This window comes from Scyliorhinus canicula, chromosome 11 (genome assembly GCF_902713615.1).
Source record: "Scyliorhinus canicula chromosome 11, sScyCan1.1, whole genome shotgun sequence".
NCBI classification, from domain to species: Eukaryota; Metazoa; Chordata; class Chondrichthyes; order Carcharhiniformes; family Scyliorhinidae; genus Scyliorhinus; species Scyliorhinus canicula.
This window is the reverse complement of record NC_052156.1, coordinates 142,517,372-142,535,451: the sequence shown is the minus strand read 5'-3', so window position 1 is coordinate 142,535,451 and position 18,080 is coordinate 142,517,372. Positions and strand designations below refer to the sequence as shown.

Below are 18,080 nucleotides of genomic sequence, written 5' to 3'. Positions count from 1 at the left end.
CGTTGCTCTCTTTGCCAATTTAACTTGTGTCCATGTTTAGCAGAGGTGCATCATTTATATGTAATCGTTATAGCATGCCACTGTATGGCTAATCAGCAAGGGCTCTTTCCCGCGTCTAAAAGATGTCATCAAATCGTTGTGGGTTCTGGAGAGTCAATCTACACCACAATGCGCAGGCAATACACTCAGGTAAAGGAAGACCTATTCAAAAATAGTATTATTAAAACTATAACATTAATGGACTTGGAATCTTTCATTGTGTTTAGCAACCTATAGTCCCACTATCAATGGACGATACTTCCAGGCTTATCAAAATGGAGATTCTGTACTGAGGCAGTTATAAAATGCTCCTAGTTTGTAGCCGTAATAATAATTTAAACCCAGGTCAATATGCTGGAGTTTAAATGGGGAGGCGGTTTATAATGATTCCTCATTTATCCTTTAGTCTTCCGATCCTGTCCAGAAGCATTAATTGCCATTGGGATGGTTGTTCCACCACCACCCCTCTCCCACCTGAACCAGGTGTGGTTTTGGCAGGGGGTGGGCCCAGGGGTTTTGGCATGGGGGTGTGCCAGGGGCATGTAAAAATAGGGCAGATGGGTAACATCATAGCCTTCCTGCCCAACACCCCAAGCTCACCCATATATGGTAGGTGACGGTACCTGCCCAGAATTGGCAGCTCCACTTCGCATTTTTAAAAGATGATTAATGGGCACTTGAGCTGTTAATAAGACAATTGATCCAAAGATTATGCTGTCCACATCATAATATGGTTGGCATGGGTAGGTGGGTGGGAGTGGGTAGGCCTTTTTTTAAAAACTCAACTGATTAAAAGGTGGGAAGGAGGGTCACATCCTCACATCCTATTGCAGGAGCAATTTTCACATTGGAAGCACCCCCCCCCCCCCCACCCCCCCCCCCCCCCCCACCCAAGGTTTTACCACTCTATTTTGTTACTGTCCTGTATGGCTTCCAAACCCACATCCCATCTCCCTCACCCCACTCCTTACATTGCCTAATCCCTTTCTTCCCTAAAGCCCAGACACGTACTCATTCCGGACATGTTCCTTCTTCTTCGGGTCCTGTTTTGCAGTACCAGTACTGGCCACTACTGAGTTCTGGCACTGCTGGGAGTGCTAAAGCATACTGGCCAATCAGAATAGCTGCCAGCTCTTGAGGGAAAGACTCTCCCCAATGAGGATGGGAAAGCCAGACCTCACCTGCTGAAGGCCCATGGCGGCGTGTTATTGATGGGCACATAGAGTGGTTAGCACAGTTGCTTCACAGCTCCAGGGTCCCAAGGTTTGCATTCCGGCTTGGGTCACTGTCCTGTGCAGAGTCTGCACGTTCTCTCGTGTCTGCGTGGGTTTCCTCTGGGTCCTCCGATTTCCTCCAACAGTCCAAAGATGTGCAGGTTAGGTGGATTGTCCATGAATAAATTGGCCTTAGGGTCCAAAAAAGTGAGGTGGGGTTACTGGGTGACAGGTATAGGGTGGAGGCATGGGTTTAAGTAGAGGGCTCTTTCCAAGAGTCGGTGCAGACCTCGATGGGCCAGATGGCCACCTTCTGCACTGTAAATTCTATGATTTTATTCTATGATTCTATGATGCAGGGTGGGCTTGTTGAGTATTGGTCATGCAAATAGTGGCAAATAGTTGTGGACAATCGAGGGTAGCACGTAGACTGTTTAGGATGATGGGAGTTGCTGCATCTACTTCCTTACTGCTGTATGAAGAGGACACATCATCTGCAGATCCAAAGATATCTCTGATGCTAAGTGTACACTGACCACTGCTCTCCGAGCTAATGTGTTTGGATTGTCTCACTGTCAGATTAAGACTGTCTCCTGTGCCTCTGTAAACACACTAATGGAGCTTTTCCTGACCTTAAAGTCAGCATTTAAGATGTCAAAATCATCATTGCATTTAATGTTCTTGTTACCAGGATCCTTCCAGACCATTGTAATGGCCTTGTATCCGATAAGCCAGCCTGCAGTTCATTCCCCAATATCAAGCAAGTGCGAATGTTATGTTTAACCAGCGAGGAAACAACTTTATCAATTTCTCAGGGAAAAGATACAACAACTGTAAAGGGCAAAGAATATTTACAACCTGGCATCCTTCCAAATCCAGGGGCATTTTTGACGGAACTCAATCTGGCCCCCATGGCCTCCTCAGAACACGCCGAATGCACATTGTAAACAGGACGAGTTAACCAACCATTAATATGGGAAGTAGTTTTCTGAGCACAATAATGTCACCCGACATAATAATGAGCATTATCCAGGGTGGAACCCACAATGCTTTTTAATCTGTTTGAAGCTGCTAAGAGAATGTCCAGATGGCTCTTGGACTAGGGTTACCCTTTGCACCCATGTCCCCTGACCCCAATTAAAAACCTCTACAGAACGTAGATGTAAGAGTCCCATGCCACCAACTAAGAAAGTGTGGGAGCACTCCATTGGGATGTTCAAACAATGATTCCAATACTTTGATTAATCGTTTGGCCCATTGCTCATGACTGTCTGCTGCATGTTGTTCCATGACAGGTGAGGATTGCAGCTGGAGGAGTCGAACAACAATAGATCAGTAGGAAAAGTGATGGAGGATTATGATGCTCAAGCAGGAATGCGAGCTCAAAACATTGCCATTCAGAGATACTTCATATAAGTGATACCTACATACACCTATCATCTTTCATCCAACTATGATATCCCAAATAGTGAAGTCTTCACAAACACCATATTCCTGTTGCCCTTGCCAACTCGACAGCTTGCCCACCAGTCGACACCGTTTTGTCGTCACCCTGCCAAGCAGATGTGAAACACTAAGCTTCAATAATGTACTGACCTGCCTACACAAAACTGAACTTCTCTATTGCCTACCCCTAATGCTTTCCCGTTCGTATCCCTTAACCTTCCTGGTCTGTCAGTGAGGGCAGTATTTGTGCTGGCAGGAAAGCTGGTGCTGTGAGCCTTTGGTGTTTTCATGGCTCTGACCCTCTGGGTACAGGGATCCCAGAAATCCATGGACAACTGGAACTGTGAACAAGAACAACAACAGCATAGCTGCCAGTATGTCACCTGGCATTCTCGGACATTTTCTCAATTATATGTGATATCTGGCTGTGCTGGGAAGGTTTGTGTCCACCTTGAAAGGAAACTACATGGGGTTGCCCTTCAGCACCATAACCACTGGTGCTGGACACGACATCCAGAGGCTCAGCTGGTTTTGAGAATAATCTATCGGGTATCTTTAAAGTGGATTAAGGCATCTGTGATCATTACTGTTTCACTGAGTCTTTTTAGTCTAGCAACAAGTAGATGTCTAAAGTCTTGATGGCAGCAGTCAAGGAGTCTCCTGTGACATTATGTAGCATGTCTAGTATATAAATGGTTATGTAATATCATAATTGACCACTAGGTGGAGCTGGGAACAGACCTATAAAAAAGACTGACTCTCAGGCTTCTGGGAGAGTGCAGGAGAGAGGGGGAAAGAGTGTAGGAGAGAGCAGAGTACAGTTTAAGACAGAGTGCACGAGACAAGTATGAGTAGATTGTAGTTTAGTAGATTATTGCTTGCTATAGAAGTAAGTGGTCGAGCTGTATATTAAGTAGTGTAATAAATGTTAGTTTTGTTATTGAACTTAGCTTGTGTGGTTCTTGTGAACACTGCGACATCCATCCTGTGTACAAGAAACACAAAGAACACCCAATCTCCAAGAACACTGGGCGAAATTCTCCGCACCCGCGGAAGTCGCAAACGGTCGTAAAATCGGGACCGTTTTACTGACGGTCGCGAAGGCTTCAATTTCCCGACCGATTCACTTCCTGGAAATGGGCTAGCAGCGCGGCCGCGTCAATTACGTGCGTGATGACGACGAAACGCGACGACGACACGGAACCCGCCCATGTGTACGCCGCCCGACGCCGTAAAAAGTGCTGCGGGCGACCACAGAATCTGTCGGGGCAGGATGTCGGAGCCTAGGCGAGCTGCACCTCGCTTATTGATGCAGACGTCGAGGGGCTGCTCGATGCCGTGGAGCAGAGGAGGGGCAATCATCCGCCCACGAGAGGGGCTATCGCCAACCTGCCAGCACGGTACGGCCAGGCCTGGCGTTGACTTGGCTGCTGCCGTCAGTGCTGTGGTGCAGACCCCTCGCTCAGCAGAGCAGTGCCGAAAGAAGCTACACGACCCTCGCCAGGTCATGCCAGGGTAAGTGCCATGAGGTGCCCCCTAGTCACAACCATCCCTCCCCCTTACTGCCCGGGGGGGGGGGGGGGGGGGGTGGGGGGGGGGGGAGGTAGAGGGATTGGGGCAGAGTTATTTGAGGGTGGTTCACAAAGTTGTCACAGACCCAGCCTCTGCCCGAGGAGAGATGCAATCATTCTGATGACAACTTGCCCCCCCCCCAAACTGTGCCAGTATCAGAACGGACTTCTGATACCTACCGTTTTGTAATGATCTACCTATGTTTCCTCCCCAACAGGCCAAGGTCCGGTCATAACCACCGTGAGCGGCACAAAGACTGGAGGGGGTTCGCCCATGCACCCCTCAGCACCTTTGAACAGAGGGCACTGGACCTTGTTGGGGGGTCTGCCACCCACGATATCGCGCAATGCGAGGTTGGCGGAACTGCAGCAAGTGAGACAACCCTCCCTGACAAACACCCTCCCCCCCCCCCTCCTCTGTCCCTTCACACACCCTGCCCACTGGGCACCTCCCCATCCTCTGTCCCTTCACACACCCTGCCCACTGGGACACCTCCCCATCCTCTGTCCCTTCACACACCCTGCCCACTGGGACCGTCCAGCGGCCTGCCGAGCAAATCGAAATAACCCGTCTCATTCTCTTCCCTAGGACGTGATGCCGAACGACCAGGGCCGTCTGCCTCCAGACGGAGACAGGAATCTGCCGCCACCTCACCCGGGGCCTCACAACAGAGGGTGCCCGATCAGCGGGCAGCCCTATCTGCCCCAACTCAATCTGCGGACCAGGACGCACAGAGGGTTCGAGGTCCACCACCACCACCAGAAATGGCCAGGGACAACCCTCCTGTCGCTGAGCGGCCCCACACCCTGGACGAGGACCTAACCATTGAGAGCGTCGGGCTTGCGGCACTGCTTTCTCCCACCACTTCCATCATCCCAGAGATACACACCCCGCGGGCCTATTAGTGAGATCTCCTGGGGCACAGTCTGGTTGGCACATCACAGATGAGCAGGTACAGCAGGTGGAGGTCGGAGCAACAGAGGGCCCGGACTCGTGGAGGCCAGACCAGGCCCAGGATGCAGCTGGCTCCCAGACGTTTTCGGAGTTCCTGGAGTTTCTCAACCCACCCGGACAGCCGATGCCTCAGGAAACCCAGGGAAACAATGACGGGATGAGGGCTTCCTTCCAGACTCTGCAGACGCTGTTAGAGGAGTCGATCCGCGTCCAAGAGCAGGGAGTGGTGCCGCTCATGGCAGAGACCCAGTCCGACACCGCACGGGTGGCATCCGCGGTGGAGGCAATGGGTCAGGTTATGCAAGACGTTGGGATTAATGTGCACGCGTCATCCTCGGCCCTGGACAGGGTTGCCCTCTCACAGGCAGCAATGTGCCAGAGCCAAACCGACATTGCCGGCGCCCTGCGGGCCATGGCCGAGTCTCAGCAGGTCATTGGCCAGTCGCAGCAGTCAGTCGCCGAGAGCATCAACCGCCTGACACATGTGCTGGATGGCGTCGTGCACAATCAGGTTGAGATCGCACAGTCCCTGGCGGGAATGTCTAACTCCCTGGACTCCGTCTCTGCAAACCTTCGGATCCTGGTGGATACCGTTGCAGGCCTCCAGGACTGGCAGCGCCAGGTGTCGGTGGTGCGACGGGGAACCTCCCCGCTCGCACCTCTGTCCCAAAGTGAGGCCCGGGGGCCACCGGGCTCCCCGAGGGAGGAGGAGGTTTCGGGGCCCGTCCCATTAACTCCATCACGGGACGTCCCGGAATTCTCTGCCTCCCCCCGTCCATCCCTGGTGCATCGGGTGGGCAGCAGGCAGAGCAGGGTGGCACAATGTCACCCGAGACGCCCGCAGAGCAGCCTGGCCCATCAAGGCCGGGTCGCCCAGGAAACGCTTGGCCAAGGAGAAACGAGTCAAGGGGGGCGATTCGCAGCAATCCTCCTCCACTCCTGCTGTATCATCTGGGGATTCACTTAGACGTAGTGGTAGGGCCCGTAAGGCAACTAAGATAGACACTGAGTAAGTTGGCACGGGTGAAGGGCACAGTTTAGTTGTAGGGGCTAGGGAACCTGTAAATAATTGTTAATATTAAACGCACTGTTCCACCTTACTTGTAATACCGTGTGATTGTTCCACAGCCACAGGATTCGTGATGGTGACCGAGTGTCGCTGGGGTTGACGGGTGGTGAAACCTCGGTGCCGGGTGCAGTCCCTGCCCTACCCCCCTCCCACAGCTAGCCCACGCGGGCACGTGATGGAGTGTCAGTGACGAACTCAGCGGCCACCAAGGTGGATGGTTCAGCTATTGCCATGGGTCAGACTCTCTCTAACGATTCTGAGCTCACAGCTCTTCGCAGAGCGGGCTGTCATCATTCCACATGGCACTGATCACACCCGCTGACACAGCCATCAATGTTGTGCCATTCCGTCTGGACCCAGTGATAAGCGTCATGTCGAAGTGGAGCAGTGTACACTGAGGGGGGGGGGGGTGTGGTGGTGGCAGTTGTGTGGTGACCCTCTGCATGACTAGCGATGCAGGTGGTGGTTTGGTGTTCATCGGGGACGTCACATGCGATGCGTGAACCGTGCTGCCACCATGGCGTCGCGTGCCCGCCGTCCTTGCCGGGTCCGTCGTGCCGCCTCCTGGACATCACCAGCACCTGGGTCGTGTCTGCGTGCTGCGCCCGCCACTCCGCCAGCGTCCTCCTCCTCTCCTCCTCCTCCTCCTCCTCCTCCTCCTCCTCCTCCTCTGTGCTGGCACCACTGCCACTAGCTTCTCCCTCCGCCTCCTGCAACAGGTCATCTCCCCTCTGCATCGCGATGTTGTGCAGCGCACAGCAGACCACTACATGCGAGCGACCTGTCGGCCTGGTACTGCAGGGCCCCTCCGGAGCGGTCCAGGCACCTGAATCTCATCTTTCAGGAGGCCAAGGCAGCGCTCCACCACACCCCTGGTTGCTGCATGGGGCCTCGTTTATCGTGTTTTCCGCATTGGTCTGAGGCCTCCGTATCGGCGTCATCAGCCACGACCTCAGCGGATACCCCTGTCACCTAGCAACCAGCCCCTCAGCCGGGGGGACGTCCCTCAAACATCGCAGGGATGAACGACTGCGCTAGTATGTAGGAGTCATGCACACTCCCTGGGAACCTTGCACAGACGTTCATGAACCTCATTGGGGGGTCGCATACCACCTTGACATTAATGGAGTATGTCCCCCCTCCTGTTTGTGAACACGTCCCTGTCCACAGCAGGCGGGCGCATGGGGATGTGAAACACAGTCGATTGACCCCTGAACCCTCGGTATCCCGGCCACACTGGCAAATCCACGGGCTCGTGAGTCTTGACTTGCTCGGTCCTCGGGAAAGGTGATGTAGCGATCGGCGATGGCATAGAGGGCTTCGGTCACATCCCGGATGCACCTGTGCACCGATGACTGGGAGATCCCAGAGACGTCCCCGCTCGGAGACTGGAAGGAGCCGGTAGCATAGAAGTTCAGAGCGACCGTCACCTTGATGGCTACCGGGATCGCGTGTCCTCCCCCCGTTCCACGTGGGGCGAGGTGCGACAGGAGTTCGCAGATATGTATCACCGTCTGCCTACTCAGCCGGAGTCTTCTCCTGCAGGTGATGTCCGGCATGTTAGGAAAGAGACCCGGACACGGTACACCCTCGGCTTTGGTCGTCGCCTCTGACGCCGTGGCTGCACCCTCACTCTCTCCTCTTCCTCTTCCTCCTCCTCCTCCTCCTCCCCCCCCCCATGCTGCTCGACGACTGGCAACTCCTCGGCCCTTCCCTCTGCTGCTGCAGCTGGCCCTGCAGCCACTGCGGGTTGTGGGTGTGGATGCTGCTGCATCTCCAAATCCAGTAGAGCTGCCCCAACCACTGCGCAGAACATAGCCGTTCTGTTCCCATGCATCGTGCTAACCTACAGAAGGGTGGTGGGGCGCAGAGAAACGGGACATGTTAGACGGACGTTAGTCGACACCTCGGCAGCCGCCAGCCATGGGATACCAGTGTGTCCCGGTGGCCTGGTCGCGCTGCTGACACGCGGTCAGCCTAACCCCTGGTCACTTTCTGCATCCAACGGCCAGTAAACTATGGCCTCCTCACGGGTGCGTCAGTGGCCTGTGGCCGGAAGCCACAGGGGAACCAGCGGCCGTGTCCTCGTCACCTGCACACCATGGCATGGTGGCAGACATTTTGTTACGGGGTTGGACGGCTCACTCTCTACCTAACCCCCCCCCTCCGTCGCCCCCCACTGCCCCCTCCGTCTCCCCCACTGCCACCTCCGTCTCCCCCACTGCCTCCCCCTCTCCCCCACTGCCCCCTCCGTCTCCCCCACTGCCCCCTCCGTCTCCCCCACTGCCTCCCCGTCTCCCCCCACTGCCCCCTCCGTCTCCCCCACTGCCCCTCCGTCTCCCCCACTGCCACCCCCGTCTCCCCCACTGCCTCCCCCGTCTCCCCCACTGCCTCCCCCGTCTCCCCCCCACTGCCCCCGCTCTGGACCCCCTCCCGTTCCCAGGGATGCCTTCCCGTTGTGGCCAGACTTGAGCGGTGCGCTGAACGGTGCGCTGAGCGGTGCGCAGAGTGGTGCCCTGACCTCCTCCAAGCAGTCGTCAGCCAGGCCGACTGGTTGACGAATTTAAAAAGCAGGTGTGTTTCACGACGTCCAAACAGGGCGCCATGACGTCGGGACTTCGGCCCATCCGGGCCGGTGAATAGCGGGGGGGCTCTCAGTGGCGATTCTGGTCGTGTCAGGGGCGGGAAGGAGGCGTTTGTCGGGAAACGCGACTCCGACAATTTGCGGGGTTCGGAGAATAGCGGGAGGGCGTCGGAACAGCGTCGCCGTAAAAATTTCCGACGCCCGCTATTCTCCGACCCGTCGTGAGTCCGGAGAATCTCGCCCACTATCCGGTGCTTGGTGTCTCTACTGTCCTTGCCATCCTCTGTAGATGGCTGAGAAAATGCAACGCACTCATTCATACTTTGCATTTGACCAAACAGAACGGGTGATATCTGAGGTGCATAGTGGCACCTTTTTGGATAATTCATGCATGCTGCTCCTAATACACACTAGACTGAACCTGTTGTCTTGAGCCTTGCAACCAAAGACATGGCACCATCTATTGCAGCCTCACTCAAGGCTTGCACAGCTTCTTGAGGGAACAGAGTGAAGCTGTTCAGGGTTGCAAGGTTCCTGCTGGTTAGTATCCATTCTGAGTGCTTCTCCCTGATCTTGGCCTTCCAACTAATTCAGTTGTTGAAGGACATGCAGCATGCTAGCTACCATCACCTCCCTCCTGCAGGGACCACCATTTTGCAAAATCTGGTCTTTTTGGGGGCTGCACAAAGTTGTTGCAGATTTTTGAAATACTACGTGGAATTTGATAGGAAAGAGGAAAAGTTTTAAATGCAGCAGATTAAATTGCTGGAATACATTGCAAGTAGGTCAGTGTCGTAATGAAAAAATAAGTTTCAAATTAGTATCATCTTAGTGAATTTAAGCGACATGTTTTCTATGATTTAAATGGCATTTCTATTATGGGGCGTACAAGATTTTCAGCAAAAACAGTGACCTAACTACAGCCTTGTATAAGTTGATCATTATCCCTAAAACGTTAGTGGTCTTTTAATGGTTTTATTTACGCACACTTGGACCTTCAGGGAATTATGTATTTATACTCTGACTCTCCCCCCAAATCTTTCTATTGAGAATATACTCTTGTGGGCGGCACGGTGGCGCAGTGGTTAGCACTGCGCCGAGGACCCGGGTTTAAACCCGGCCCTGGGTCACTGTCCGTGTAGACTAGTTTGCACACTCTCCCCTGTCTGCGTGGGTCTCACCCCCAACCCAAAAAGATGTGCCGGTTAGGTGAATAGGTCCAGCTAAATTGCTCTTTAATTGGAAAAAATTATTGGGCACTCTAAATGTAGTATTTTTTTTATTTTTGGAAAGAGAATTTGCTCTCATTCCATATTTCACATTCCAAAACACTTCTCTGCATTGATTTTCACATGTCACCTATCTTCCCACTCTACTCTGATCCCCATGCCCTCTAGATGTCTTCAACAGCTCTGGTTAAGCAAATGTTGATAGTGTGCTTCCTATGTATATCGTATCAAATTTGCTTTATCCAAAAGGCTAAATTTTACAGAACCGTCGTGGCGGGGGCAGTAAAATGCAGCGAGCCATTCAGACGGGCATTGACTATGGCTGGACTGTAACATTCTGCCGGTGGGAGGGGCCGTAAAATCCTGCCCTAAGTTTTTTTAGAGGAGGCAGAGGGTTGCTGATGGAAACTGATGAGCAAGAATAGAACGTATTGGAGCCTGAAATATCAACGAGCTGTTGTTGAAATGCAAAATACTTCCAAATGCCACAATGAATGGAGAGCGGTATCTGCTAATTCAGTTTGCCCCTTGGTCCACTCTAGCTCAGTAATAGATCTGTTATAGGCATTGCCTCTCTCGTTTGCCAAATTATCTGACTGTTTATCTGACATACAGTGCTGGATGAACTGAAAGTATTTCCAATTCAATAACGGGAAGAACAATGCCACTGTTTTCAATTCCTGCTCCAAATTCCGTTCCCTAGCTACTGATTCCATCCCTCTCTCTGGCAGCTGTTTGAGATTAAAAACAATCTGATTAGAAGTCGGTGTCACATTTGATCGTGAGATGAGCTTCCGACCTCCTCTCCATTTAAAAAAAAAATGTATTTTATTACAAACATGTATCAAAACAGGTTACAACAACGAAACACCCCGGGAAACGTACTTCCCAGCAATCAACTATACAGTCTGTACAAATCTTTTTCCCTTTTTCACTCCCCCCTCCCCCTCCCTCCACCCACCCCCCCCGCAACAAACAGCTCCTCAAACACGGTCACAAACATCCCCCACTTTTCTCAAACCCCTCTGCTGGGCCCCTGAACTCATATTTCTCTCTAACTGCAGGAAGTCGTACAGGTCACCCAACCAAGCCGCTACCCCTCAGTGTCGATGCCGACCACCACTTCAGTAGAATTCGCCACCGTGCAATTAGAGAGGCGAAGGCCACGACATCGGCCTTCCTCCTCTCCATGAACTCCAGCTTCTCTGAAACCCCAAATATTGCCACCAAAGCGTCTGGGTCCACCTCCTCCTCCACTATCCTGGCTAAGAACACGAACACTCCCGCCCAGAATCATCCCAATTTTTTGCAACCCCGTGCGCGTGATTGGCTGGTCCCAGCCCACACCTCTCACACTCATTTGGTACCCCCTGAAAGAACCCACTCATTCTCGCCCGAGTCATATGCACCCTGTGCACCACCTTAAACTGTATCAGGCTCATCCTTGCACAAGAGGAGGTCCCGTTTACCCTATGCAGTGCCTCACTCCATACTCTCCAATTCATTCCCCATCACAGCTCCCCCTCGCATTTCTCCTTGATCTTCACCACCCTACCTCTTATTCATGTCATCACCAACACTATTTCCTCCTCCGTAACATTGCCCGACTTTGTCCTGTCATTCGTCTGAAACGTCTTTCTTACCTCTAGCTGCAATTATTCCAACGCAATCCTGGCTGGTCTCCCACATCCTGCCTGCGTGTTAACTCGCAGCAAGTCCCCTTCCCCTATCATTCACCCCTGTAACCAATAACGTACATTGATTCTCACTTAAACTACGACTTGATTTTAAAATTCTCAGTCTTGTTTTGAAATCCCTCCAAGGGCTCACCCTTCCGCATCTCTAGAACCTCTTCCAGGATCACCACCTTCCAAGATATCCCCATGCCTCTAATTCTGGTATCCTGTGAATCCCCAACTTTAATTGTTCCACCATTAGTGACCATGCCTTCAGTTCTTTAACTCCCAAGCTCTGGAGTACCCTCCCTCCACTTTTCTGTCTCCCTCTACTTCACTTTCATCACTTAAAATACTCCTTAAAACCCACCTCATCGCCCAAGCTTTTGGCCATCTAACCTCCTGGTTTATCTAACCTCCTGGGGCTGGTTTAGCTCACCGGGCTAAATCGCTGGCTTTTAAAGCAGACCAAGCAGGCCAGCAGCACGGTTCGATTCCTGTACCAGCCTCCCCGGACAGGCGCCGGAATGTGGCGACTAGGGGCTTTTCACAGTAACTTCATTGAAGCCTACTCGTGACAATAAGCGATTTTCATTTCATTTCCTTGTGTGGCTTGCTGTCGTTCTTTGTTTTATGAAGCTCTGTGAAGCACCTTGGGATGCTTCCTTATGTTAAAGGCGCTGTATAAATATAAGTTGTTGTAGTGGTGATTTCTCCTGTGGTCTCGCTTAGTATTTTATGGATGTTTTGTGGTGCCTACAATGTTGTAAATGAATAGTACACTGAAGTGCTCTAGTGCAGGCTAGTAATCTCTAAGTGTACGAGATCATGGATTGATGAGACACCCATTTTTCTCAGCAGAGTTATCAGCAGAGATGGCAAAACTCCTGAAGAGTAGGTTAAAGATCAGAGGATACTGCTCTTGCATCTTTACCATTCGTTGGAGTCATGGAAAGTTTGTAGTAGCCTTAGAAGATGCCGCATCACTGTCTTTTTGACTAAGAGGTGTTCTGTCATTTAGGTATACCAAAACAAGAAGAATGTTAGTTTAACAAAAATATTTAATACTTGTCTAGTGACACAGCACAATGTGCTTCCCCTAGTTAGGCACCAAGTTAGAAATCTCACTCAGACAGACTATAGATGGTTTGGTGGGAGAAATAGGAAAATATCACACTGTTGCAGTAGAGGATGACCTTTTGCCAGTGGATCAAAGCAGATTGCTGTGCGAAAGCGAGTTTTAGTCTGCATCTAGTGGTGTTATACCTGGAAGCACTCAATACTGACCTGAAATGGGAAGGTTCCAGCTGACAACACGAACACACTTTACATTCATAAACGATAAAAATCACAATAGTTCAAGAAATAATATTTGCCAGAACATAAATAGTCGACGGTGGAATTATTCGGTGCTCCAGCAATTTCATTATTCGAATTCCACATGAGTTCTTTAAGACTGACTTCCTTGCCTGTATAAATTTGATGCAGTGAAGTGAGGTCCCAGCTCGTATTTTAAGTATTTATGTTCAAAGGAGAGACCAGATTTTAAAAAGGTATGTGCGTTCTTTCTGTGAAACCTTGCTGATACAATCATGTGTTGGATAGGCAGACTTGTAAAAGTGAACCACAAGCTTGGTTATTCTGGTAACTCTCGGAGAGACTGTAACCGGTACCATGCTCAATAAATGTTTTACAGGCCTAAGGAGAGGGAGTAACAGCACAATTGGATGCTAATATAGGCATGCAGTGGTGCATAATAAGATGCTAAAGTACAACCTGCATCTCTTGGCAGACCACAATTTTTAATGGAGGCATAGTCACTTCCATGCCTTGCGTGGCATTATCCTTTGGAGGTACCATTTGCATTCATTTAAATTTTAAAGGAATAAACCACAACAAACTAATGTTGCCATGGAGATGAAAACCCTATAACTCTCTATGGCTGAGATTTGCACGCATCCTGTCCTTGAAAAAAACTGGCTTTGAACACAGGCCAAAGTGAGGCAAGGCTGACTCTCCAGGGGATTGCGCTTAATACAATTGTGTGACAAAAATTCATGCTTTCTCTTAATAAGAAATAAATTGACGGAGCTCTTGAGACATTGTTGGACAAGCTCAGCATATATGTTTTCAGAGAAAATTGCTTTGTGATAGATTGTTTATTAATTAGGTTTTATTTTCTTTGTTAGCTGAAATCCACAGCACCAGTGTGATTCTTCGAGATGACTTTGACTCATATGCACAACTGGAACTGAATCCAGACATCTGGTAGGTGCACTTGTAAATATAAACAAAGTGTTTAACCTTGGTAGTTTGGAGTGGAACTGAAGAGCTTATTATCAGTAAGGTTATTTCAACATATGCCATGAACCTGAGAGCATCTGTCTTACTTCTTCTGTGAATGCTAGTGAGCCCACAGCCAACAGAAATATTCAAATCTCCTTGAAATTGTCAGATTTGCTCGCAATGAATGGCGGAGCAGACTCAATGGGCTGAATGGCCTACTTCTGCTCCTACGTCTTATGGTGTTACGGTGTGTGCCAAGTCCTCCTGTCTTTAATAATTTCCATTTATACAGTGACCTTCCTTTAGTAAGCATCCTCCAGGTGCTTCACTGAGGTTAAGGAGACGTCAAGCAACTGGGTTAAGACAGTTATCCCAACACATGGATGGAAAATTAGGTTTCAGTTAAACTTTTTAGGTAAGGATGAGAGTTTACAAAGTGACTAGGTCTAGGGAGGAAGTTCCGGAGAATAGGGCAGAAATTATTGAACCTTATGCCACCAATAATGGAATGATGTGGGGAGAAAATGCCCAGCCCCATGCACACGTGCAGATTATTACCCTTTGCGCAGGTGCAGGGATCTACAGATTCACCCAGGTCTATGTGTAGCGTGTGTAGGGATGGGCATGCCTGAAACCAAGCTTCAGAGCAAAACTGTATTCTATTTGTCAGTATTTTTATACCCACATTTGCTCATGGCTCACTTCACACAAAATCTAAGCAATCTTATTTTGGTAGTTCTCCGCGTTTTACTTTTTGCTTAAGTAGCTGGCTCTACGAAACACCCCTTGCTTCTATTCCGCCATGTTCCTGTTTTTTCTGCTTTCCCCCTTTTCCCTTCACTCCCCAATGTAGCTCTGGCCTGGGTGAAATCTGATTATCAGTGTGGAATGTCAGATATGTATTTGGCACAGTAAAACCCTCCACTGTTAGGGTTCCTTACACTGTTAGGTAGGGAGTTCTGCAGCATCTTAACATGTTTTTTTGTGTTAGGTATACAAATAAATGCAGAGTATGTTGATTTTGGTTCTGTAATTGTTTTATTTCCTGTACTTGGTTCAGTTGACAGCATTCTAAGTGAGTCAGTAGTTAATGAGTTTTAATCCCAATACACAATTGAATACACAGTCTAGGCTGTGGTAGTTACAACTAAGGCTACTGCATTGTTAAAGGTGCATTTTCAGATAAGATGTTAAAGCCCCTGTCTGTAAATAATTCCTCAAAAAAAAACGATTATCTGGTTATTTGCTGTTTGTGGGATTGTCCTTTTTTAAATTCATTTACAGGATTGCATTTTTGGTAAGGCTAGTATTTGTTGCCCGAACCTAACTACCTTTGAAGGGCAGCACGGCAGCATAGTGGTTAGCACAGTTGCTTCACAGCTCCAGGGACCCGAGTTCGATTCTTGGCTTGGGCCGCTGCCTGTGTGGAGTCTGCCACCTTCTCCCCGTGTGTGCGTGGGTTTCCTCCGGGTGCTCCGGTTTCCTCCCACAGTCCAAAGATGTGCAGGTTAGTGGGATTGGCCATGCTAAATTGCCCTTAGTGTCCGAAAAAGGCCAGGTGGGATTACAGGGATAGGGTGGAGGTATGGGGATAGGGTGGAGGTATGGGGATAGGGTGGAGGTGTGGGCCTGAGTAGGGTGCTCTTTCCAAGGGCTGGTGCAGTCTCGATGGGCCGAATGGCCTCCTTCTGCACTGTAAATTCTGTTAATCTATGAACTGAGGGCTTACTGTGCCATTTCAGAAGGTAGTTAAGAGTCAACACAGCGCTGTGGATCTAACATCACATGTAGGCCAGACCAGACAAGGACAGCAGATTTCCTTTCCGAAAAGACATTAGTGGACCAGATGGGTTTTTACAAAATAATCGTCATTAGATTTTTATTGGAATTAAATCCCAACATTTGGGATTCAAACGCAGGTCCCTGGAGCATTACCCATGGTCCCTGGATGACAGGTCCAGTGTCAAACCTCTATGTCACCACCTCGCTCTGAGTGCATCTGACAGCCATATTTCCCTACACTGTACTTCAAAATTAATTCATTGGTTGTGAAGTGCTTGTGACAACCTGAGGATGTAAAAAGTGGTTTATAATTGCAAATACTTGTTTTGTTCTTGTGTGAGCTGTGCAGTAACTGGCCTGAATTAATTAAAGCGATCTTTCTTTGTCTTATTTCTCTAAGGTTTGAATGTAGCCACTGTTTGGTGGGGGATCAGTGCGGCATCATAATGCATGGCAATGCGATTACATTCTGCGAGCCATATGGTCCACGGGAACTGGTAAATTGCTTTTAAATGTGAAAATATTTGCTTCATGAAATTAAAAACTGATTGATTTATACTTTCTCGCAATGAGCAATGGCAGAGACCGGCAGTGCAGCACTCATTGTAAAAGGAGCTCACATTAACTGTGTGCATATTCTTCAAATATTACAATATGCTCAATTCACCCTGACCCATTTAGAGCTCAGACTGGCCTTGCACAGGCAACAGGCACCCTAACCAGGACCTCCGAGACCACTCGAATTGGGGCTCAGGCCCCACTTTAATAATTTAGGTGTCCTGCCTAATCTGCCAGGTTTCCGCAGGCAGTTCTCCCATTTCAACGGATGAATTTTGGGCCAATTTGTCTAGTGGGTGGCAGCCCTCCGATAGGTGCCTTAAATGTTGGGCGAGGGGTGTGGCCAAAGAAAATTGCGGATGTCAGGAACAATGTGTATTCGGGAGGATCATTCCTGTTCTTCCTAATTCCCATCAATTCAGGAAAACAGGCACAGAAATTGGCCAAATTCTACCCCAGTAACCTCTAACATCTAATCCACAATGTGGCCAGTGTTCCTAACCTCGCAGATAAAACCTTTTAAATCATGTATTTTAATCAGGAACTTTGATTTTTCTTTATACAATATTTGTAACGGTATGCTGTTCTATACCCAACACTCCTATCAGAGAGGACGGGTGGAGGAACTGCTTCCAAGCCCCTGATGGTGGCACTTTGCAATCTTTAATTAAAATAAGGATATAAAAATGAGTAACTGCGCGATGGGATCCTCCTGAGAACTATGCTGGATGTTGAGTGTGCAGAATGTTGTTAAACCTCAGCACCATTGTTTGGATGTGCCTTTCTGTTCCTTGTCTCCACACCATGAATTCCTAAACTTTGCCACACTATTTAGAATTGACGCGGAATCCAGGCCGGACATTTCCGACATGAAAAGGTGGAAGATCCCACATCTGGCAGATGGCAGATCGCAGAAACTATTGACAGAGAATCAGGTGCCTGATCGCCGCCTTTACTGGAGATTTGCATCCGACTTTGTCGAGGGAAAGCTAAATAAGTGGAGAAAATAACTAGATATCGGGGGATTTGACAATTATCCACAGAAGTGCTGTTTAATTGTAATCCCCTAATCCGTTCTCCCTTGGCCACGACTCGTCACCATTACAAATGTCGCGCAATTTGTCTTGCAAACACTGTAAGATAAAGATGACGGACGATTGGAGAGACTGAAAAATGTCAGATACAACCTCAAAATTCTACTCATGTTTGAAATTTAAGCCAACCACCCCCACTGGCGGGCGAGAATGTGGAGATCAGTCAGGCAGCTGTTTATAATCTCTGCCATTAGGCGCAGCAAATGATGCAAAAAGAAACCAGGGTTGGACTTTGAAGTTACCACACATCATATTCTTGAACGTATGAGCGCTTCTTAAAATTTTATAGATAAAATCTGATTTTTCCATTTAATCCACAGTTTGAATCCCAGACCATTTATTCCTAGGACAGGTCTATTTTAGAATTGCACAGTTAATCCGATTCGGCCACCTAAGAACACGTATTTAACACTTTCTTGAATCAAGGGGTTTTATGTAGCCTAGTGGGGAAGACGGTACTATTAAGTCTCCTACTATTAAATAAAATGACAGTTCCGACACAGGAAGTAATTGTGGACTAAAATGGGCACAGACTTACTAAAAATCCCCAGTAGTTGGAATTGCTTTTGAAGGAGAG

At 49.3% G+C, this 18,080-nt stretch overlaps 1 protein-coding gene across 1 annotated transcript in view; it reads left to right on the top strand.

Moving 5' to 3' along the window:
• Positions 1 to 18,080, top strand: part of LOC119973445 (reelin-like) — a 415,628-nt gene that overhangs the window by 155,513 nt on the left and 242,035 nt on the right. Inside the window, 2 exon segments of the mRNA XM_038811578.1 lie at positions 13,973 to 14,051; positions 16,252 to 16,348. Of these exon segments, the coding sequence (XP_038667506.1) occupies positions 13,973 to 14,051; positions 16,252 to 16,348 (176 nt within the window).